The following is a 24,522-nucleotide window of genomic DNA, read 5'->3' on the forward strand; positions in this document are numbered from 1 at the left end:
TAGTATAAGATATTCCATGTATCTTTATAGATACTAGATACTGTAAACATACTAGATGTTGATCCATGTGTTTAGTGCAAAAGTCTGTGCCTATCCATAAGCAGAATCCAGCTTTTGTTGGTTTTTGAGGCCAACTGAAAGTTCCCTCTTAATATCAACTGAACTCTACCACAGTTGTTAAAAGGAGACTTGAAACTACGTGCCTTCAGTTCTTTAAACAGTTTCACTGGTAGCTGAGTATCTTGAAAACAACTCCAGGGAGGGCAGAAGTTGAAGCTCCACTAAGAGAGATCTTATTTTCAATTCATGAGATTTATGTATCTCCCAGATTTTCATAAATAAGGGACTTGAAGCAGGAGCAAAGCCATATACATATATATTCAGGAAGTGTTTTCTGTTTAATTCACGCAGTAATGTGCAAATGCAAGAATGATCCTACCTGGACAGGCAGATCAGGACAGGTCTGTCTAACCCTGTACCCTGTTCTTGTCAGTATCTCGTGGCAGATGCCTCAGGAAGAACATACAAACAAGATAAAGATGCAGCCATAGTCAGACTGCCTTGCTACTCAGCTACAAAGCAGCTAGAGCCAGTATTTTGGCTTTTGGGACACCCTGTTGCCCCTGTTTCTTCTGAGAACTATCTAGAGGTTTTTTTAAGACCATTCAAACTTTCTTGCATTCACCATATTCTCTGGTAAACACAGAAATAAATCCTAAATTTAGATTACCATATAAAAACAAACCTCTTTATTTTAAAGGTGCCATTTACTAATCCTACGTGTTGTCTACTTAGAAAATATAGGGGTTTTTCCCGTTTTTTCCTGCCACGTGTGATTTTACAGATCCGTCATAGCACTCTGTCATCATCTGTTTTCCAGTCTGAAGAGTTCCAGTCTGGTTTACTGATAATTTTGTCAATTTACTGGTAACTTCATATCTTCCTCCATGGTTGAAATAGTAAAACCAAGATAAATAGTAGACTGTCAACTTGTTCTTATATCCAGTAATACACTGTAAATTGGAAGAAGTAGATTTTAAAAGAAGAAAACCTCCTTACCACTGGGTGGCTTGGGTCGTGGAGGGACATTTTTCTTCGGAGGTAATGCTGGTGTGTCTGATTTGCTTTTGAAAGGGTCATCTGCGAATCCCACCCCTCCAAAAGAGGGGGCAAAGGGGTCTGAAGCTACTGACTACACGAGAAAAAAAGAAAAGAGAAGGGATGTAAGCACACTGTAGAATACCTGTGGTTTCATGAAGCTACAGGTTAACTCAAGTAAAACCATTAACTTCAAAACCTGAGGGCAGATGTAGAGAGTTGGTGTAAGAGGCTAATGCCCAATGGCAGCAGTGCTAAGATCCCATTCACATTCAAAAGAACTTACGCTCTTAATCATTTAAGTACTTCTAGAACTGTTAGTCCTAGCAAAAAGCTGATGAAAAAATAAAAGGAAGCAAAACTCTACTTTTTACTGTTTGGCAATGAACAGTCATACCACAGCCTGACCTTCACTCTGATAAACAGAACCATGACAGAACCTGGAAAAACACGGCACACTGCAGAACAGAGAACTTTATTCTAAGCTGTTCTGAAGTCACACACGGGTATTTGACTTTTTAGCAAAACCTTAGGGAATATCCAAAAGCATGGGTTTAATGCTTCCTGTATTCAGATGGCTTTTCTAAAGGGCTCTCCTATTGATTCAAGAAGCCCACAAGTATTCCGCCATGCAAGGAAATTTATCACTGTGAAATGAAGAAGGAGGAATTCTGTGAGCAAAGGTAAAAATCGCAGTCAAACCTTTGCTAAAATTTCTACCTCAAGCCAGCCACGTCTATTGGTAAAGGCTGTTGCCATCTAGTGGAGAGCTAAAACCCTCCCCAAAATAGTAAGAAAAGTTACGGGAGAATAAAAAAACCATCAAGAAATGTAATTATCAAAGTGAAAAGATAACCTATCTTATTTTTAACATTTACTCTACAGTGTTCAAGCATTACTGTAGAACTAATGTAAGGAGTTGGGCACTGATGTTAACTGTAAATTCCAAACTCCACCTCAGGAAAGTAACAGCAGACCAAGACCTTTACAATTATCCATTTTTTTCATGTGTGTCCTGAACCTTTTTCTTCATCTGCTATTTAAAATGAACAGAAATTGCACATCTAAAACGTGGGAGAGATTGATTGACTGTTAAGAGTGGAGTGGGTTTACAGGAAGGTTAGTTTACGTAAATTTAGTAGTGTGGTGTTTCGTTAATGGTTGGACTCGCTCTCAAAGGCCTTATCCAACCTGAATGATTTTATGGTAAGCTTAGAAACAAGTCAGAATACTTACTATGAAGTAACAAAGAAGCAAATTCCAGAACTTACAGGAAGGCTGGACACTGAAATACATTAATATCCACAACAACTACCTCTTCTCACGAGTTAACACTACAAGTTAGTTTCTTTTCCTGATCTGGTATTTGAAAATATTTGTGAGAAGTTTATTTATCCCTACTGAATCTAACAGTCTTAATAAGACTTTGCTACGTAATTGGTGAGGCTGATAGGAAAAAAATGACCAAAACCAGTTTGTCAGCTGCAAAGTTACAATCGTATCACACCCTTTAAAAAAGTGTCTGTACATACATTTTTAAAAGGACAGTTGCTTTCCTTTTAACCTTTACCTTTGACATCTGACTGAAGTCTGCAAATCCCTCACCACCACTGAAAGCACCACTTCCAAATGGATCCAGTGTTCCAAATGGATCTGGAACAGACACGGGGGGAAAAAAAGTTATTTTGAGTAATACTTAAGAATTACAAAGAATGCTTGGTGGTGCCAATGAAGCACAAAACTAGGCAGGTGATTAAAAGACACCTGCATTTTGACCTGCCATGAGATGTTACAAGAGAACTCCACAAAACAATAGGTTTTCTACCACTTGTTTGGAGGAAAATACAGGAAGAAAAAAAAAGGCATATATAGTGCCACAGATGGTCTTCATGAACTGGAACAAGACCGTGATGCTTTTTGCCAACAGTTCACAAGACTCTTTATTCTTAACTCTTACATTTGATTCTTCTTTCATAAAAAGATACCTCCTTATATATCTTCATGTGAAAATGTTTACTTCTTACCTGGACCTTTCGAAGAGATACTGGAAGATGTAAAAGGATCAGTGCTTTCAAAAGGGTCAGGCTAAATAAGAACAGATAGGCATAATTATTTTGCTGCTGGACTGTGCACTTAGCTTTTTATGCCTATCAAAATCTCTTGCTTTAAGACAAATTATTTCCGATTTCAGACCACTCTATTCAGCGGACAGAGTAGGATAAAATCAACTGATTGTATGAAATTTACATTATTAGTGCATTTAGCTATGGATAGCCTTGAACACAACACCAGGTACCTACAAGTGAGATCCCACTGAAATACAAGCAACATTAGTTACCAGGGCAACATATGAAAATACACCCAGAAGTGTTTAGTCTTTAAGCAACAGAGACTGAATATTTGGGTCATGCATTTATATTATTATTAATTCAGAGAATCTGTATATGTAAATACAGATGGTATTTACAGTTGCTCTTCAGTTTGACAAGTCTGCTTTTATTTAAGTACAATCCTATACTGCAAGACAAACTAAGTTCCCACTGACTGAAACTGGTCTTGGGTGGCAAACTCTCAATGAATTGCATGAGTGAGGAAAACACTAACAAAAACAAAACCAAAAAATTCATACTCCCCCCCAAAGAAGCACACACATGTACATCAGAACAGCTCAGAACTGTGACTAGGGATCTAACAAGCACTTTCTGCACGGTCCCCCCACTGTGCTGGCTCCAGTGTGTGCTCAGGGCTCAGGAATCCTTTAGCCAGAGCACTTCCTCCTTCTCACTCACTGTGTGACTGCACAAATCTATGGGATGGAGGGAATGGTGGGAATGAGTGGGTGCTGCTGGTTTGAAATTCCCAACAGAGAGAAAAAATATCCACCTAACAGTACCTTCATGGTGGATGTACCTCATCATCATGGAACCAGAGAGAACACTGCAGACTGCCTTAACAATCCATACTTACATTTTAAGAATACAATTAATTATATTTCATCAGTTAGGAAAAAAGTATTTTGTGTTATTTCACTCCTTTTAGCTTTCAGACAATAAGCCTGTCAACAGTAAAGAAATCTATTAAGTGTAGATTTAAAAATTACTGACCTTTGAGGGTAAAGTGGGGGTTTTTGTGAATGGATCTGAGGTAAATGGGTCACTCTTCACCTGTTTCTTGAAGAAATCCTCAGGGGCAGAACTACGAAATGGGTCACTTTCCTTAAACGGATCTCCTCCAAAGGGATCTAGAAGGAGCATGAAAAGGTAAATAGAATGTAGCACTAGTGTGTCTATAAACATGCTACATTTGACCTCACACTCACTGAGGTAATTTTTCCTACACAAGTACACAGTATTTTGGTAAATCCGATAAACTTCCAGAGACCTCTCTACAGAGGGTATTTACTAAGTCTGAGCAAGTACATGTTTATATGAAGCTTTCAGACTTAATAGCTACACACTTCTCATTAAACATATTGATTCTGAATGCACACCTTGTCAGGTTTCTATGTTCCCACACGCAAACCAAAAATCCGAAGCTAGGGAAACCTTTATGCTTTCTCTGTGTTTGTAAATCTTTGTGTTTGGCTACAAATCATTTATACCACACCTGTCCTGTCATTAAAAAGGGCTATTACCTGCTGGAGCAGGTGGTTGCTCTGCAAAAGGATCATGCTGGAATGGGTCACCTATGCAGAAGAGAAAAATAATTTGTTTTATCTACTATTTAGCAGAATGATAAAAGCTTGTGAAAATATAATTTACTCAAGAATTGGTCTTCAAGGTCTTAGGTAAGCACTTGTCACTTACTGCCTTTGAAGGGGTCTGCTCCCTTAAATGGATCAGATTTGAAAGGATCTTCTGACTGGAATGGGTCTGTATGCAATTCTTGTGTATTATTGGTAAACATCAAGGCTTTATTCTTAAATGGATCATCCTAAAAATTAAGAGGAGAAACATCACAGCAGCTGGTCATGATAAAAATGCTCAGTTACATATTTAGCAGAAATTGAATGCTATCTTGGTTCCTGTTTAACAATCTTAAAAATTGCTTTCTAAAGAACTTTCTCAATATGTGACTTCTAAGTAGAAGTAATTACAGAGCAGACGGGAATGTGTACCCCAAGGCTACACAGAACATCAAAAGATAACAGTACATATAGCAATTAAATGTTAAACTGTTGCCTGTATTAATATATTCAAATCTCAAATAACAAAAGCAAGCCAACCTCAAACATCACACTATCAAAAAATTCTTCCCCCCCATTAACAGCTCAGCTTCAGGTAAGACACTTACTTAAAAGGAAAGGATACATAAATAATCTGTGGACTAGAAATACAACAAATTACTGCTGAGTAGTCAAATACTAGATTGCTTCTTTTTAACTCATCTTTGAGTTTAAAGCTCCAAATACTGATTTCCCATGATAAAGCACTTCATGCAGGAAGAGTCACCCCAACATTTTGATGACAAGGTTTCTCAGCAGAGGCCAAATCTAAGTTTGTCAAGTTGCAGAAAATACCCTGCATGAACAAGCAGCAAACTGAAGTTATGAAACCTCTTCATGACATTCACTTGCATGATACCCCTGGCTTGGGTCTGATTTGGAGGTCTCTGATGAAGCCCCAGGCGCAGACAGCACCTGCACAGCAGAATTCCAGGGGCAATGAGAGCCGTGCCACACCAACGTAAGGAATATCCAGAAACAGCTACCCACTCACACTGCCCCCAACACCAGAAAGAGACAGGATTTCTTTCATCCCTTCACAAGATGCAAATGCAAACATCTTAATTAATACTTCTCAGAACAGGGGGAGGGAGGTGGGGAGAGAAGGAAGAGGAAGGAAGAATTGAGAAACAGGAAAGTGGCACAATGGTTTAAAAAAATTGCTATGAACATAGACTGCTGTTTTCTGCCAGTAAGTGGCTCCTAGGTTTTGCAAGTAAGCAAAACATCTGGAAGATTTCACTGGAAATTAAATATATTTATGCAAGCCATGCAAGCACAGAAACTAAGCACTAAAGTGTTTTAAGACCTTTAAGTCCATGTTTCTCAATGTACTGCTCTTTTTTATCTACACTTCTCTTCTTTCGAGCAGTTTGTTTTTACAGAGCAAGTGTAAAGTATGGCATTAAAGGCAGCAATGCCTGGTGAATATTTACTAACACATTATATATTTAACCTCATACTAAACCCATAGCAAATACTGTGCTTACAAGGGTAAGCATGTTTCCATAATGATGAAGGGCCACAGACATGCAAGCAGAATCAAGCAAGTATGCAACTTAAGACAAGAAATAGGCTTAAAAAAAAAAGAAAATTCTTGTGATTTAGAGGATTATTTAATACCCAAATCAGCAAAAGAAATTGACTCAAAAAATGTTTAAGAACTTGAAAGATTTTATGATTTGGGAAAAAATGCTGATTAAATAAAAACTTAATAAATGAGAAAGATGATGCTGGAATTATTTAAGCAAAAGAGAAACATCCTTTTGGAAAGGGAACATGTTTTTTACTGAGATATGTAATAAATATAGCTCAGTGTAAAGAAGAAATTTGTAGAGCTTCTTTTGGAAATAAGAAGGAAATACATGATCGAGGAAGTTTACAGCAAGAGAAGGTTTTGCCTTAGTAAACTGGACAGCATGCAAGAAAACACAAAACACTTGACCTGGAAATAAAGCCCCATCTCTGTCCTGAGACTGAACGTGTGACAGGTTACAAATCCACAAGACCAACGAGCCAACTACCAACTAAACAACTATTTCAGATTAGGTGCAAGTCAGAAGCTTAATTAGTGTAAAACATACTGAACAACAGTATTTTGTTTTTACCATAGCTCCGTAATTGCTTCTTTCTGTCTGCCCAAGGCCTTCACTCATATCTGCTAAATTTGTCAGACTCCCACCATGAATCCCATTGAGAGCTTCATTGTACTCTTCAATACTCTTATTCACTTCCTGATGGTTCTCTTGCAGCTGAGAGAGTTTACTTCTCGCCTGAGAAGGAAAAATGTTTTAGCATGTTACGCACTCGACAACACTATCATTCTTACAGTCTCCTTAAAACAGCGGTGCCAGCCAGCTGCATTTCATCCCCACCAAAACTGAATGCTTCCTGACTCAAACTGGGAATTAACCGAATCAAACACCAGTCAAAAAGGCTTATTTCATGAACCAGGACTTCTTTTCTCCTCTGAAAAATAATTCTTCTAGGCAATGTTCAACTCAGCATTTCAAGAAGCGAAAAATTGTATGAAGTACAGTGAATACCTGGTTTATTTCTTCCTGGGTTGATTTTAAAGATTTGATTATTGTTTCAAGCTGCACTTTTCCAGCCTGGATGCTCTGCTCTAGCTGAGTCTCTTCTTGCTGGAGGCGATTCAGCTCTGCTTTTGCTCTATTAAGGTCATCTTCCTGTAACTTTAAATCTGATTCCTGAGACTGAATCTGCATTTTTAGTGATGAAATCTGAAACAACACAGTAGAAAAATCAGAGTGAAATTTGGAATAAATGGGACTTGTTAAAGTGTGAATTTATAATAAGTAATAGAAAGTGGTAAACCAACCTATCAACTACTAAGGAAAATATTTAGAACTTAATATGAAGAAATGCATGCTGCTTCTGCTACAATCCTTGATAAAAGCACACTCAATAAAACCAAGAAATACTATTTTAAATCAGAGAAGTACCCCACTAATTAAAAAGGTAATCAAAAGCTGTTTCCTGGATGTTCACCTTCACACCTCGGTTCCATTCAGAACTTGGTTCCATTCAAACATTTATCAAATAGTTTAAAGTGCATTTTTAACTCCAGTAAGAGTTAAAATTACAGAGTTGCAGATAACCTTCCTTATACACTTTCTTAGGTGACTTCCTTACACAGTAGGTTTCTACCTCAAGGTAACATCCTATTTCCATTAGCAATTGTATCAACCTGAAAACTCAATACTGATGACATTCAGAGAGATCAAAACCAGAACCACTGCCATGGACCGTCTCATGGGTTAGGACTACTGATTTTCAACTGCTGTATTAGGCTGAATAAACGCTTCATATATTCTCAGAACAGCAACAATTCCTGTAGAAAGGGACCCTTGGAGATCATCGGGTTCAACCTTTCATTTATGACCATTATGAAAGGTATTTAGGACAGCAGAATCCTTTCTTGGACCTCTGTATTTGTGTGGAAATGAAAAGAAAGAAGGAAAGAAAGAAGGAAAGAAAGAAGGAAAGAAAGAAGGAAAGAAAGAAGGAAAGAAAGAAGGAAAGAAAGAAGGAAAGAAAGAAGGAAAGAAAGAAGGAAAGAAAGAAGGAAAGAAAGAAGGAAAGCAAGCAAGCTTATTCATTACATAAATAGACTTTCCCTGAACAGAAGAAGTAACACTCCTGAGCACGTCCAGAATTAACACACACTCACCACCTGTGTTTCTTCCTGGCATTTCTGCCTTACGTCATTCAGCATATCCTTCAGTTTGGCTTTCTGCTGGTCCATCTCGTCCAGGCGGTCTTGGGCATCTTGTTTTTGAGCCTCCAGCTCTTGCAAGTTACTTGTTTCCCTATCTAAATCATTTTGCAGTTCCTGAAGAAAATTCCACAGTTTGGAACTCACATTTAGCTGTTGTCTTAAGGAAGGATCAGCCACAGACAAAGAACATAGCAAAATTCAGAAGATTTTCTACATCATATAGGCTACACCCTGCACTGGCCTGTTTTGTTTCTGCAGGAACTTGTGCAAGACATCAGGAAATAAATCACTGCTCACAAGAAGGAAAAGGGACTGTGACACAGAGCACACGGCATCGAGTTATCCTCATTATCAAAACCAGTACTCTCCAAACAATGATTTCCTAAATTACGGTGTTAGTTAAACACTAACAAAAAAGACATTTCAAACTGTTCACATATACTAGGCTCGTATTAGCCAGCATCAGATGAAAACATTTCTGATGGAGAACACTAAAATAAAATTCTTTCTGTAAGTTAGAGGAAAATCCCAAGAAAGAAAGAACAACAGAAAGAATGATAGAACAACAGAAAGACAGAAAAAATGCTAAATTGCCATATATTACCTAGATGAAAATGAAAACCACTAATGATAAACAGAGTTTTTACCTGAACTTCATTGGTTTTCTGTCTGATTGATTCTTCCTTTTCCCTAATGTCCTGCTCCAGAGAATATTTTTCTCTGTCAGACAAAAAAGAAAATGTATTTGTGATTAGTTAAATAATATAACACATGTGCAACAATCAATTAAATATTACTCCGGAAACACCACGCAGCCAAAAACGCCAGCCTGTATTCTCATGTATTCTGTAAAGGAGAAAAGGTGCATATGTATCAATTACGCTTTGAAAAATACCATCTTGTGCCCATCATCAATCTTCTGAAGTCACCTGACAGACCTGTAGGGTATCACTCGGAAATTCATCACCGATTACAGCAACAAATAATGACAAAATTGCTAGAAGAAAATAGAAGTAACTGACACATCTGTACTATAGACTTATTTTGTCACTCTACACCAAGATTTTGTTAAAGTCCACAACTATTACCTCTGCAGCTGTGCAATTTCTTGACTAATATCGTCCAGTTCCTTCACTCCTGTAAATTCTCCTGATCCAACAGAACTTGCACTATCCTGTTAAGAATGAAACAATCTATTAAAATGTCAAGTTGTAACAGAAGCTCTTCCTTTAACAAAGGCTGAGGACAGAGGTGGGATACAAAATCCTCATTATTCGCGTTTTCAAAATTCTATGACAGGCATCAAATTATTCTGCAACAAGCAGGGAACATGCCACACAATTCTACCTGTGAGACAGGAGAATTTTTAACATGCCTGTTTAATAGACAGGACAGTTGAACACACAGCAATGAAAGGACAGGCACAATGCCAACAAGGAAATTGCAGACTACATCAGAATTAAAATTCAAAACGTAACACTCAGTTCTGCTATAGTCAAGAGTAAATTTTCCAGGGGACTTAACAAAATCAGATTGTAATTTCAGTCTTCTTGAGCCCTGCCACAAATTAATGGCAATTTCTGCAATTATACCCCATTTCCTGTAGGTTGTTCCTACATTCATTCAGGTGTAGATCAGGGAAGATGCAGAGGGCATCCCTTGCCTTCTAGATAAGACCATCACTATCAGAAGTTAAGAAAGGATGTAGCATTAGGTACAAAATTGGTTGTTATTATAAAAAGGATTGCTCTTCGAAAAAAATAAAACCACTGCAACTGAGCAAAAACTGCAGCACTGAACTCACTGCTAGTATGACAAACCAAGAGACCTAAAACTTTTATATAGCATTTTAAAAAGAAGAATGCAGAGTTTGCTTGCGTCGCTCACTTTGAGACCACTGTGATAACCACAGAAAGCTTGGCTTTATTAAATATTAAAAAACAAACAAGAACCCAACGAACAAGCCAAGACCAGCAGAGTAAGATGTGACATTTTTGTAGAAACAATAGGTGAATACACAATTTAAATAATTTAATTAAGTCCTCACTTTTGGGGGATCATTTTTTTGGTAATACGCCATTAAATAATCACAAATAACAACAACAATACAGACTAATTCTTCAAGGTAGCAAATCAAAAATCACGTTTATACTCTCAGGCCAGATACAGATTTGCTGGGAGACCTGTACTGAATGCAGGACAGGATCACAGCCAGGTGTCACCCAACATGACTATGAAATAAGATCAAAGGAGCTGCTGCAGCAGTTAGGGTAAGAGTCACTTAACTAAGCTCACAGTAGCATATAGTTTATTTTATCTTAGCTCAGCTAAATACATACCACATGGAAAAAAAATTGCAATTAACTGAAAACAGTGGGAAGCTTAAAGCTCTCACACCAAGATGTATTTACTGCTCACAGATGCAGAGAACTAGTCCAGGAATAATTCTGACAGCACAGAGCTGCCTGTCCCAGGAATTCCCTGCCAGATCAATACATCTCCAGTTGCTGAAGGAAGGAACATCACCAGGTTGGCAGCCGGTGCTGGGCACTTCACATTGCTGTGACATTATCACCATGCACAGAACCCGAGAGCAGAGACAGGCAAAGGTGTAGAAAGAAACACTTTTTTTGAAGTTACAAAAAGCATACATCAGAAATGTGCATTCCTTTGGACACCGCAATTACTCACACGCCGCATTTCTGTTAGTGCTGAGATCTCAGTTCCTACAGGGGTCAAGTAACCTGATAGAGTCTATAGGAAAAGGATATAGGAAAAACCTTAGGAGGACCATAGCAACAGCAATAATTAACATATATTTAGAGTTCCAAAGGTTTCTGGTTAGGGAAAGCAAAAAAAAAGTAAAGAAAAATACAATATAATTTATAGAAAAGGCGAATGTATTGACATGACAGAAGTATTTCTTTTTTCAGTTTCAGAAATGCACTGACATGCTATCAAGGAAAGGAACAAAGCAGGGTCAGCAAAAGATCAGATACTACAGTAAAGTGGTATTAGCAGTGATGGATACAGGAGTGTGGACAGGCATGCTACAAAAGATGAGTCCCAGAAACTAGGAAGTCATCACTCCTCATTTAGCCATTAAAAGATTTTGTTTTCATGGGAGGAATTTGGTGCTGATCACAGTCAGGGATAGGCTGCTCGACCAGCTTTTAATATTTGCTGTTACAAGTTCCCTGACTCAACCTTCTCTACGACAAAGGATTATTTTTTATGCTAGATTTTTTTCAGCATTATTATTCCGTGGTTTATGGAATATTTTGCTGCTTTTTTCTTTACTTACTGTCTTGGTTGTTAGAAATTTAGCTATATTTTCAAATGTTAGTAGAATTTTGTAAGAGGAGATAAGAAAAAGTACTGGCAATTCTTTATCATAACACTTAAAAAAAAACCCATACACAATTCACCCTCAAAGCCCATCACTTTTAAAGCACGTAAGTTCAATGTTATCTACGACAAATCACTGACTTACCTGGATGGGTGTGTTCCTCTCTGTGGGAGGGATCATATCTGGAGATAACACTTGTGGAGGATCAATCCCTTTGCTGACCTTCTGCTGAATGAGATACATGGCGAGTGCAAACTGGTCTTTGCTGAGCTTTCCAATCTGTCTCGTGTCTGCCAAAGCCCTGATAAAAAACAGATGATACTTACGAACAAGAAAATCTTATTTCTGCTCTACCAAAAAGCCTGAAATACGCATATACAGGTCATTTCCTTTCGGTTCATCCTCATCAGAGTTTACTTATTCTAGTTGGGGTTCTATTAAACAGTGCAGTATTTTATTACGCATATTTAATTGAATAGAGTAGTGTTACTCTGAGAAAATATTTACAGCACTAGAACTTCAAAACACAATCACAATTCACAGACTGACCTATTGCCCTCCCTCCCAGAAAAGCAAAGGGAGTATTTACGTCTCCTTTAATTTTCTACATAGCCCATATGTTGCAGTATGCGGACAAGTAAAACAGGGTGGGGTTTTTTGTTTGTTTCTGGGTTTTTTTCACGTTAGGATCACATTCTGAATCTGAGTTCCCCGATCAGCAAGTTACAAAAACACAGCTAGTAAGGATTTCTTACCATATATGCGCTAGGAGATTCTGAGACAGACCTGAATGCATAAAAATGTCCTTTACTTCTTGGCCACTCACAAACCCATCCATGTCTGTGTCTGTTTTTAAGAAAATTTCATCGTACCGCACTTTTTCAGACATTGGTACCACCCAATTCACAGCTGGCTGCAAAACAAAATTCGGTATTTCAAAGGAAGAGAAACAGTCTTTATGAACACACTGAGTGTATACGACACTATCCGGAGCCGGAGGTGCTGAACATCTTGCATACTCCAGTCTGACTGGTAAATAAGTATTTTCACTGCATGTTTTAACTTCACACTTTTTATCTGAATAAAAACACTGATAAACAGCTATTCATCAGTTGAAAAGCATTAATTCTTTGGAAATACAAACCCAACTAGGCATATAAAGTCCTCACACTAATAACAGGAGATTTAGAAGTAGATTAATGATTTCTTCAGTTTTAAAGCAGATACACAAACAAAACCTATGGTTTCACTTTCTACATAAAGTGAAAATTCCCCCTTAAGATTTGCTACCTCGTGGTCACCAATTAAAATTCACTTGATGTTCTTCCGTTCTTCCAAGTCTTACCACTCTCATTTCGCCCGCTCCACTCAAATCACCCGAATTCAAGTGCTCATGAGGCAGAAATTAAAAAGCAGATTTATTTTTCCTACAGCTTACAAATACACAAAATTACAAAAATAAGAAAGAAAGACGTGTACCTGCGCTTGTTTGATGCTGTGCTTGGGAGACAAGCTCCCTGTACTGTTCAGACTGTTGACACTGCCGTGGGATGGGGTGGAACGGAGGCTGTCTTTTGGTGGAGGACTTGCAGGGAGAACAGGAACTGCACCAGGAAAGACCGGTGTCTTCTTTCTTTTAGAAGGTGGTATGAGAGAAGGGGGCAATTGTGAAGGAACTGACTCTTTCTCAAGAGCTCTATAAACCAAATGCATTGCCTGCAAAGGCAAGAAGGTCAGATAACATTCAAAATTATTAGAAAAAGCAACAAGATCTTCCCGTGTAAGTCATTTACATATTAGTAAAACAAAGACAGTTAGATTAGAGATGTAAACCAGAGCAAATAATTTTGAATGTAATTCCAACAAGTTTAATCTTGACACGGAGAAGAGTGAGTGGATGGATTTGAGGAAGGTCATTTAACAGCTCCATGTGAACAGGTTAGATTAGAATAGTTGACTGGAGCACAGAAAGCTGCAAAGCTCTTGAGAAAAAAATGAGCTATTTGCTTTGGCAGACAGACTAGGCTGTGAATTGAGAATTTAAAGCAACCTACCACAGCAAATTCATCCTTGTCCAGGTGACCATCTTTATCAATATCACTGAGATCCCAGACCTACAGCAATCAAGATTAAAAATGATTTGCAGAGCAAGCTACATTTTATGTATTCATCATATTAACATGCCCCCTGAAGACTCCTAATAGATTTTGGTGAAGATCATATTAGTTATATTACCTATCTAAACATTCTCTGATGAAAGAGATTGGATTAGAGTTTTCCGGCCACATGAATCAACACTGACTCTAACAAATTCTGGCTGCAACACAGGCAGGTTTTTCATCTTTCTATGATGCAATTATGGAGTCATCAAGCTGACTAAAAGCATTCAGAGGTGGCTTTCAGAACTGCCCCAAGGGTGTGGGCTAGCAGATCATTCAAATTCTTCATAAGAAAGTTCAATAGAAAGAGTCAATACATTTCTAACTCCTATTCCATTCCTATATGATGAGTGTTTTCTACTAACAACTAAAACTATGCGCAGCTTCCTCTGGCCCCCTGAATTTCCTGTGGGAGAGAATTTAAGCATTTATCAACTTTAGTTCATTATTAGGCCAGGCACAGCCAATGCAACCTGCAGAAGATTTAGAGAGATACAAAACTTTGTGAACTCCAACACAGCACTGTTTAACCATCAATATGACTTGGAGATAATGGAGTGCACAAAAAGCCAAGACTCGAGGCTCAGTTGTGAGAACTCCGCTTTATCACTGCACCCTTGGCAAATTTAAGCTCCTCGATTAGTCCTTTGCCCATTTCCTCAGTCCCTTACCTTGTCCACAAATTTTTTTGGAAGAGGTAAAAGCCTCCTGAATTTCCATTGTGGCAAGAACAATATAAAATCCAAAGTCTTTCAAAGACTTTGCAATACTCAAGTACAGATTTAAAACAAATCTTACTTAGATTTTTTTTTAGATAATACAGAGCAAGAGGCAGTTCTTCCTGAAGAGATAAAAGTAGGTAACGCAGATACAGCTCTTACACAGAGTATACTCATTCTCAGAAATATCAATATGCAAAGCATTAAAGAATGTGTTTTTAATGGAGGCAGAAAAATATTTAAGGTCTGCTTCCCTTGCAAATAAGCAATGGATGCACTAAACTCAGACCTTGGAAGTATTTATGAAATGAAAGAAAAAAACCAACGTGACAATTTGGCAGCTACAATAAAAGGAGGATGTTTTAAGGTATTCTCCTGTACAAACAGGGGATGGATTTAATGGTATGTCTAATAACTGATATTTGTAAAAATGACAAAACAGAGGAATCTAATGTTATAACAGCTATTACAGTTTAGGAAAGCCTTTCCTTGGTTTTAAACAACCAAAATCAAATTTCCAGCTCTTAAATGAATAGAGAAAATAAAGCCAATCTACTCTAGGGCCGAAATTACTACATTTATTCTTATTTCTAAGTGGAAGACTTCAGAGTCTTAATGTTCCTGCTTTATAGCATGCACACAATGCAAAATCTCAGCCAAAACCTGATCTATGTTGATAAATTACATTTTTAACATTGCAACTATGAGAAGCTAAACAGAGACTAGCTAAATCTTAACAGCTTACTTACCCTTCCTAGGATATCAAGAGGTAGCTTTGAATTCATCAGTACTGGTTTTACTTTGTCTCCTGAAAGTAAACCATTTACTGGCAAAAGGCTTTCAAAAATACCATCAAACTTTGCTTTTTCTTCCACCTAGTTGGTAAGAAATAGTCTGAATAAGTAAAAAAGTGTATCTGTGTGAGTACTGAAAATGAGATCTTGCAAGAAATTAAGACTGGTCTATAACGTACTCATCCGAAATTTCCAAGCTTTCTTGCAAGTGCCACTGTGCTGTATTTAAATGTAAACCCATAGAGAAAGCTTTGAAATTAAGCTCCTAAATCTAAGGTTATGACAGCTGACCATGCAGCAGACAAGGTGTGCTTCTGCATTTTGATAAACTCTGCAGAACTAAAATGTATTCTTCCCACTTTAAAGTACATGTAACTACAAGTATTTTTATTAAATTTCTACATTTTGGAAATGTTAGCATTTGAAAATTATTTAAATATAAATATCCTCATATATGCACCAAAAGTTATTTTTTCCAAATGATATATATTGCTTGTATCATTGAATACTAATTAGAACATAGGAACTCAAGCTTTAAATTAATACTTCAGACTGGATGTGGTGAAATACTTTGCTGTTCCCAGTGGGGTTCCTTTATACAAACAAAGTGCCTAATTGTAGAACTCTGGAAGAAATCCAGGCAGAAGATTAAAATTCACTGTCTTAAAAACATCACACCAGTGCTTGTCAAACAGTTGTTTAGTACTCATTGCACATGTAAAACTACACCTCCGTGTTCTCTGTTGTGCACAAGTTTGCACAGAAAGGGATGACTTCTGAAATGGGAAATACATCTGATACAAAATTCTCTCACTGGGAAAATTACACACAAGAAAAATATTTACTTCTAAAATATGGATGGAATGTGTTCTCTTTTACACTTACCCTAACAGCCCAGTGAGTCTCTGTTGAGGGTGGTGTGATCAGCAAAGGACTGCTAGTGTCATGCTAAAAATTAGAAAATTTTTTATTTTTATATATATAAATATATAAATACACACACTTCTGTCTCTAATACTTACTAACTGCATTAATTTAGAGATGGTTATAGACATGAAGCTTAACTACACTGAGGAAAATAGGCTGCACGTGTACCCAAATATAAGTCACACTCATTTTATAGCATTACAGCACTTGGGTAAGGACATTCAGTAGGCACATTCTGTTTGTACCCAAACACAGAACCAACACAAGCCAAAGAGGTTCTGCAGCAGCTACTGCAGGGCAAAGCCACAGCTGTGACTTTTACTACCCACTCCTGTTGACCCAGCCCCAAAATAATCTTTTTTTCTTTCCTTTTTTTTCATAAATTCAGAGTTTAGCCACATCAGCTTCCTGACCAAGTTGACCAGACTTAAACTTGCACTGGTTTTGCAGTCCAGGAAGGGGCCGGTTTCCTGTCACTCGGGATGACAAGACTGTGGCAGCCCTGGCTGCTGTGTCCTAAGGAACTGTTTGACAGCAGCCTGAAGCCCCAGAACCATGACATTTATGAAATGGAATTCCAATGTTCCATGACATTTATGAAATGGAATTCCAATGTTCCAACTGAAGCCTTAGCTCTCATATAACACATACCTGCATTTAAGTGGATATTACTTACAAATTTAGGAGGTGGCACAGTCAAATTCAGACTGCTCAGGTTGACATCGTGGCCATTCTGTGCACATGCTACGAGGCGCAACGCAACATAGAAACCCTACAAACAATTGCGTTGGCTGTTAGAAACCAGTTCAAATCACAAAAAATAACCTGCTTACGATTTTTACTAACACCGTACATGTGCAGCTCAGTAAAAAAAACCCCAAGATGTACAGCCCCATAATGACAACTACCCCTTTGCTTTTAAAGATGAGTCAGGAAAATTTTTACAGTAACAAGAAACAAAGAGCAGAAAATTGGAAGTTAGTTTTTATGAAGAACTCTCCTCAACAATTTAACAATTTTTCTTAAAAATTAGTAATGTTTTGAAAGAGTTTATCTGTATCTACAAGTAACTTGCTATTTGATATTCCAAGCTAGTTTTAATAAAAATGCTAGAGTTTTTTACCCAAGAGAGTCTTCTAAAACACAATCATACTTTGCATTTGTGACTCGATGACTGTGTATCTGCATAGCACACACACTGATTATTTACAAAACAAAAGAGATACAGAAAATTAGAACCAAACTTCTCCTGCAGCCTCACTGAGTAGTACACTTGGATATGAGCAGTGCTGGGGAAAAAAACTCATCTTGTAAACAAAAACTCAACCCAGAAAAAGTTAACAATAACTACTTGTGGTACCAGGGTTTGATTGAAACAAGGCTAATCTAGGAAAGGTAATATAGGAAGTCTACATGAACATTTCATTTACCTGTTTATCTAAGTATCCTTTACCCTCTGGGTCAGCCAAATCCCATATCTGTGCAGACACAAAATAAAAGCCATTGTGAATTTCAAATAAAATTTAACTCGGCTCAACAGTTCCTACTGTATGTCTTCTTAAAGTGTTCATTCAGCTTTCAAATTATGACATACAATGCTATTGAATTGTCAAGTTAAAAACAAAAATGTTACACAAAAGACAATTTTTCTTTTTAAATTTTTCCTTTCACTTAAAAAAGTGTACAGACAATTACTGCATTATCCAAATCCTTCAACTTACTTTTCCAAGGACAATATCAGAGAGACCTGATTTTTTAAGAAACAGCGCAGCTTCACTTGCCCCAACTCTCCCTGTGTATGCTGGATCTACCTGAAGGAGAAAAATTAACATTTAATTGAAACACAACTGCTGTGAAAGCAAATTTAAGAAATGCAATGTCTCTCGCCCCTAGGTCAAAAGGAGTTACACAAACTGCATCACCACTCAGAATTCACACAGGTTTAGCACTGCAATGGGGAAAAGAAAGAGAAGGGAATCTTGGGGAAGAAGAAACTGCACTTTATTTTTACTTTTTTTTGAGAACGTACCTGTTTGTAGTAAGTTTCATATATTGGATTCCCGGTAGAAAACTGAAACACAAGTAAGAAAACGGAATAAACAACAATCAGAACTGACAGGAAAAGAAACGTAGCACTTTGTGTGTTACTTCTATCAAACACCTAAAACAGTGTGTTAATTTGCTGTGTTACAAACTGGACACTTGAAATTTAAGTGTGGGTAACAGTGATCCACCAAGACCACAGGCTATTGTCACCTCTTAGAACTTCTCATTCATCAGGATTCCTACCTCTCCTCACACTTTTACTTAATGACACTACAAAGTAATAAGGTTTTGAAGAACAGCTTCAAATTATTTGCCCAAGTATTTCAGGTTATCAGTATGAGAACTACTGATAACAAAGGCCCAGCTTTCAACACAATACTGACCTGACTACCTCCTGCACTGTATACATCCTTACAGAGTATTTTCAGCAGACAATTATACACACACACACCCCCCGAGCCCTGTGCCTGTGTTAACACATTTTCAGGACTAGGAACTTAAACTGAAATAGACTTTAAAAAGAAAAAAAAGAAAAAAAAAAAAGAAGAATGAACGGCAAATTAACAACTCTCACAATTTCCTGATGGCACCGTTGGAGGATTTCAACTTGGTGTAATCACTGCATTGCACGAAAGCTGCAGACCCAAGGGAAGCCCTGACTTTTCAGTGTACTAAACAAGCAGATCCCGGTCCCTCCTGCTGACATTCCAAGCAGATGGGAACTGGAATGCCAAAAGATGCAGAAGCCCCAAAACCCATCTTCTCACTCGCCTCCTCCAATTGCCACGTGAGCTCTAGCCCTGTGCAGGTTATCCTCCACACTGTTCTCCTCAGCCTCAATGCCAACAGCAAAACCAATCCAGTCAAAAACAGGTCAGTCCTTAGACCACTCAGAGGCCTTAAACAGAAAGCAACAAAACAACCCAATAAACAGTTTAAGAGCGAGATGCAGAGATGTCACAAAACCTGCCTGGGATAACCACTCCCCACCTCCAGGACAGCAGTCAGACACCCGAAAAGGAGTATTTCACACTAAGTTCCATCACTACTGTGTCCCCTCCCAAATGTCATCTTCTTCCTTGTCATCGTCATGGATCTCCAGATGTTCTGCCTACTCTGAGAGGAAGGAAGGCAGGAACAAGATGAAAGAAAAGACCAATCAAGAACATGAAAATTTTAGTTTATGCCAAGAAAACCTTCCCGTGAGTTTACAATAAACATGCCAAATCTTCATTTAAGGAGCGATCCATAATAACTAAGTTCTCTGAACCAAGCACAAGCAAACACTGACTCTCTGAGGATTGTAGCTCTATTTGAATAGAAAAATCCGGCATTTTCAGAACAGTTTCCTAAGCATCTTAAATGTACTTCACTTATATCCATCAACAAAACAAGCTGCTGCATTTTCCAACATCAGCCCCCTCTGGAAGCTCTCGCTCTTCCTGATGGCGGACAGGATTTCCAAAGAATGCTGCAACCGTAACTCATTAATCTGACTATTCTTTTTGCTGGCATGTAAATGATCAGCACATATAAGCATTGCGTTCCTGTCCAAGCAGGAAACATCATTCAGAGAAAAGGTGGAAGTAGGAAATAGTCTGTTCCACTCTGAATAAAACCCAGCATGTTTTCAGCCAACTATCACCAAACTATGCACCCCTTGTTTAATCAGAAAGCTCTGACAAGAGAGTCAACCACCAACTACGAGCTCCTCTAATGCTCTCCCGACGCGGTGAGCGACCTAGAGCATGTAGAGACTGGATTCGTACCAAGATACAGAGCAAACCACTCCAGCAGCAGGACTGAATGATCTCATCCCATCACCAGACATTCCTGTCACCCTCGTTTGATATCGTCAGCCATGACGTGGAGCTGACTTACCTGGCAGACACGGCAGGAAGCCAGGGTGATGTGCTTCAATGCTGTGAAGTTTCTTCTACAGCAAATTATTCACCCAAGTGCTGCTGGAAAGCACTTCAGGATCAATTCTCTACTTGCGGAATTTTACAAAGATTCAGTCTCTCCGACCGATTTACCTAAATGACTACACCTCTGTGATGAAGCAGACCAGACAAAATGGGTTCAAGTGATAAAAATAGCACAGCTCTCTATCTACCCGTCACCACATGCCATGACATCACTATCATTCAAGAGGATTCTGTAATTTGGTGACACCTGCTGATGAAAGACCTACCCAAGACTGTCAACGCTGGCAGAGACAAAAATTTTGAAGAGCCCACAGCTGATGATGTCAAAGCATAACCTGTTAGAGAGGTTCAGTTTGATTAACAGTTTACCCACCTCATGGTTCCTATGCCTGCTCTATACTCCCCAAAACATCACCTCTGACTAATATTTTAGACCACCTGCCAAACAGACCCTTCGGAGCCCTAGCGCCTTGCTGTTTAATCCCCAAGTTGATTTCCTGTTCAGAAGTTCAAGTCTTGAGCCTGCACAGTGACAGCAGATCCGTACACTGCGTTTGTGGTACGCAGTGCGCACGCACGGATACCGCTCCGAGTCCCTTACTGCAGGCCTGGGAAAAAGGCAGGAGTAAGCTCCTGCCGCCAGAACAATTCATACATCCAGTTCTCTTTCCTGAGGTCATCTCAGGGTCACAAAGAGCTCTGGATCACATTCATTATTTTCCTTGGTGTCCCTTCTCTTTAAAAATTTTCTTTCAGCCGTGCTAGCCATACCATAGGAGAGCTGAAAACAGGGAGTGTAAAAGACGAAAAAAAAAAGATGTTCACAAAGACAAGAGCCAAAAGAAGGTTGCTGCTGCCCCAAAATGAGTGCCTTTGCCCTTACGTTACCTGACAAGTATCCTGAGTTGTCTTAGAAGATTGAGCTACAAAAGGATCTGCACTGTCCCAATACCTCTAACATAACTCTCCAGAACCTGTTGAAGCTGTAGGATGAACAGGCTTTGCACAGCGGAAAGACCACATAAAATGTAAGAAAATAAACTTATTGAAGGTAAACAACTGAAACCAAATTGAACTCCAAGAACTGATTTCACAGGCTTGCTCTTCAACTAGGTTTATACATAGCCAGGTGAAACAAAGACAGCCGAATGTTAAATACGAATAATACAGAATCATAGAATCACAGAATCCCAGAAGGGTCTGTGTTGGAAGGGACCTTAAAGATCCTTTTGCTCCACCCCCTGCCATGGGCAGGGACACCTTCCACTAGACCAAGTGGCTCCCAGCACCATCCAACCTGGCCTTGGACACTGCCAGGGATGGGGCAGCCACAGCTGCTCTGGGCAACCTGTGCCAGGGCCTCATCACCCTCAAAGGAAAGAATTTCTTCCTAAAATGATTATTATAATAAATGATTAATGATCAAATATGATCAAACATTTTAAGCTGCTCGAATTACCCATGCTGTTTGCAGCTCTTAATATGTTGGTATCAATGTTCTTATTTTATATCTTTCTGAATGGACATGCCTCAACATTATAGCACGTGTACCCTCTCCTATTCTAATTCCATTCCTGGCATTTACTCTAAGTACACATCTCCTTAGTAATCACAAAACGGAGGCTATTAAAAGAGGAAGTTTATTACTTTAAGAGAAATTCTGTTTACTGCCCTGATTACAGCTAGATTACTCTTGACAGTTCAATATAGGAAAACAAGCTTTCAAACTACAATGCTTCCACTGAATTACTTGGAAAATACTATAAAAATAACTGGTATGTTTACAGAATGTGGTCCTTTATCCCCTAAACACACTTTTTATCAAAAGGAATACCATTGATTCCAGTCTCTCAAATAGCAACGGGAATTTAAACAACAGAGAAACTGCATTTCTAGAGTAAATATTTGATAATTGATTTTTACCAATGCACTATAGAGGTTTCACAACTATTTCACATCCAGAGTTTATTTGACTTACATATTTTGCACCACATTAGTCACTTGAAAATTTTTGATAAGTTTGTGTGCACACGGATGTTTTCAGATGTTTCTGAATATGTCCACTTAATCAAACCAATGTTAATCAGGACTCCTGCTATTCAGAAGCTAAACAGCAATACATGTTCTTAGTAAGACACACAGCAAGTTATGTTATCCAAGCACCACGTAACTCCACTGAGAGAGAAATTTTTACAGTATCGCATCTCAAAGATCATTACCAAAAGTAAATCGATATATTTAAATAATAATAGGAGTCATTCTGAATTCTTGACTGGCCTAGGCACAGCGTAGAAAATAGTTTTAATTTCAAGGCATTGAGGGTAGTGGGGTGGTGTTACTTTTCTTTTGCTTTAAAGCAAATAAGTAAACCGATTCTCTTCACAGGGCTATGGAAAAAAATAAACCGCGGTCACACTGCTTAGGCTTGAATTATTCGGGTGAGAAATCAATCAAAAAACTTGTAACAACAGGAATCAACCCAGGGATCCCAAGCATTCAACCAGAGCTGGAAACAGCCTCTCCCAAGGGTCAGGGATATGTGCCGTGTCCCCTGCCCTGCAGAGAAGCCCATCCTCCTCCTGACAGGCGACCACCTCCCGCTCATCCCTCAGCCCCTTCCCGGTGTCCCCGCGCTACGGCCGCGCTCCTCACGCACGTCCTAAACACCACACACAGTCACGACACCCGGTCACAACAGTGCAGCAGCCCCAGGCGGCATCAACCCCCCCGGTAAGAACAGGAAAACGGGGTGACGTGCGGAGCCCCAGCCCTTGCCTTGAAACCCCCGGCCCGCGGTAATCCCGGCGGCTCGGGGTGGGGAAGCGCCAGGAGACCCTCAGCCGCTCCCCAAGGACGCAGCTCCAGGGCCTCCAGGAGGGGAGGGCGCCGGCGCGGCTTGGGGTCCCCCAGCAGCGGCCGCCCCGGCCCCGGGGCACGGCGGGGGCCACTCGCCGCCCTTGCCCCGCCCGGGTCCTGCTCCCCGCCGCGCCCCGACCCTCATTCCCCGCGGGCCGAGCCGCTCCCGGCACAGGGCCTGTACTCAGCACCAATCCCGGCCCGGCTGCACCCGCCTACGTTGCAGCCCCGCTGCCGCTCCCCGCGCCCGCCCGGTCGCCGATGCTGAGGGCCGCGCGTCCCCACGCAGCCCGGTACCTGCTGGCTGAGGGGGATGAGCGCCGCCATCTTCCTCCCGCTGGGTCGGGCCGCGGCCGGGGCGGGGCGAGGGGCGGTGGCACGGCCGGGCCGGGCGGGCCCGAGGCGGCCGCGGCGCGGCTGAGGAGGTGCCCGGGATCCGCCGGCAAGTGGCGGCGGCTCTATCGGGACGTGGCAGGCGCTCCTCGACGACAGTGCCCGCTGCCCGCAGCGCTCCACAGAGTCGCTGAATCATTTAGAACGGAAAAGACCTCTTAGATCGTTGAGTCGAACCTTTGACCGATCACCACCTTGTCAACCAGAGCACTGAGTGCTACGTGTTCCTTAAACACCTCCAGGGATGGGGACCTCACCACCACCTCCCTGGGCAGTCACATAATCCCAAAACGAGAGAGGTTTGAATGGACCACAGTGCCACCCGGTCCCACGTCCCTGCTCCAGCAGGGCCATCCCAGAGCACATGGCACAGGATTGCGTCCACACAGTTCTGGAATATCTCCGGTGAGGGATTGCAATCTGTTCCAGCGCTCGGTCACTGCACAGTAAAGAAGTTCTTCCTCATATTCAGGTGGAACTTGGTGGGCACCAGTTTCTGCCTGCTGCCTCTTGTCCCATTGCTGGGCCCCACGGAGCAGCCCCCGGGCCATGCTCTGACCCCTCCCCGCGGACACTGAGAGACGGGCGAGGTCTCCTCTCAAGGCTGAACAGACCCAGCTGCCTCAGTCTTTCCTCGGCAGCGAGACGCTCCGGTCCTCGATCAACTTTGTAGCTCTAAACCCTGTCAAAGCAGCCTTCATCCAGTGAAGGTCCTTCAACCCCAATGAAGCTTCTTGTGGTCCATTATCAAATTTTCGGCATCAAATACACCAAAGTTAATACACCC

At 40.1% G+C, this 24,522-nt stretch overlaps 1 protein-coding gene across 3 annotated transcripts in view; it reads right to left on the reverse strand.

The window, feature by feature from the left end:
- The window catches only part of EPS15L1 (epidermal growth factor receptor pathway substrate 15 like 1), a 48,802-nt gene extending 25,098 nt beyond the window's left edge, over positions 1-23,704 (reverse strand). For 2 of the 3 annotated variants that reach the window (XM_048287716.1, XM_048287719.1), the window contains exons 1-23: positions 23,640-23,704; positions 18,542-18,583; positions 18,234-18,323; positions 17,943-17,990; positions 17,189-17,284; positions 16,471-16,533; positions 15,541-15,666; positions 13,968-14,027; positions 13,393-13,629; positions 12,669-12,826; positions 12,058-12,214; positions 11,256-11,318; positions 9,653-9,738; positions 9,212-9,284; positions 8,517-8,678; positions 7,369-7,566; positions 6,931-7,095; positions 4,905-5,031; positions 4,733-4,783; positions 4,203-4,339; positions 3,123-3,183; positions 2,669-2,751; positions 1,060-1,192 (exon numbers count right to left, since the gene is read on the reverse strand). In XM_048287716.1, the coding sequence (XP_048143673.1) occupies positions 1,060-1,192; positions 2,669-2,751; positions 3,123-3,183; positions 4,203-4,339; positions 4,733-4,783; positions 4,905-5,031; positions 6,931-7,095; positions 7,369-7,566; positions 8,517-8,678; positions 9,212-9,284; positions 9,653-9,738; positions 11,256-11,318; positions 12,058-12,214; positions 12,669-12,826; positions 13,393-13,629; positions 13,968-14,027; positions 15,541-15,666; positions 16,471-16,533; positions 17,189-17,284; positions 17,943-17,990; positions 18,234-18,323; positions 18,542-18,583; positions 23,640-23,669 (2,446 nt within the window). In that variant the 5' untranslated portion in view covers positions 23,670-23,704. The remainder of the gene's footprint in view (positions 1-1,059; positions 1,193-2,668; positions 2,752-3,122; positions 3,184-4,202; positions 4,340-4,732; positions 4,784-4,904; positions 5,032-6,930; positions 7,096-7,368; positions 7,567-8,516; positions 8,679-9,211; positions 9,285-9,652; positions 9,739-11,255; positions 11,319-12,057; positions 12,215-12,668; positions 12,827-13,392; positions 13,630-13,967; positions 14,028-15,540; positions 15,667-16,470; positions 16,534-17,188; positions 17,285-17,942; positions 17,991-18,233; positions 18,324-18,541; positions 18,584-23,639) is intronic. The other variant, XM_048287717.1, reaches the window with a different exon arrangement.
- Between the last annotated feature and the right edge of the window lie 818 nt (positions 23,705-24,522).

Source organism: Corvus hawaiiensis, chromosome 28 (genome assembly GCF_020740725.1).
Source record: "Corvus hawaiiensis isolate bCorHaw1 chromosome 28, bCorHaw1.pri.cur, whole genome shotgun sequence".
In the NCBI taxonomy this organism is placed as follows: Eukaryota; Metazoa; Chordata; class Aves; order Passeriformes; family Corvidae; genus Corvus; species Corvus hawaiiensis.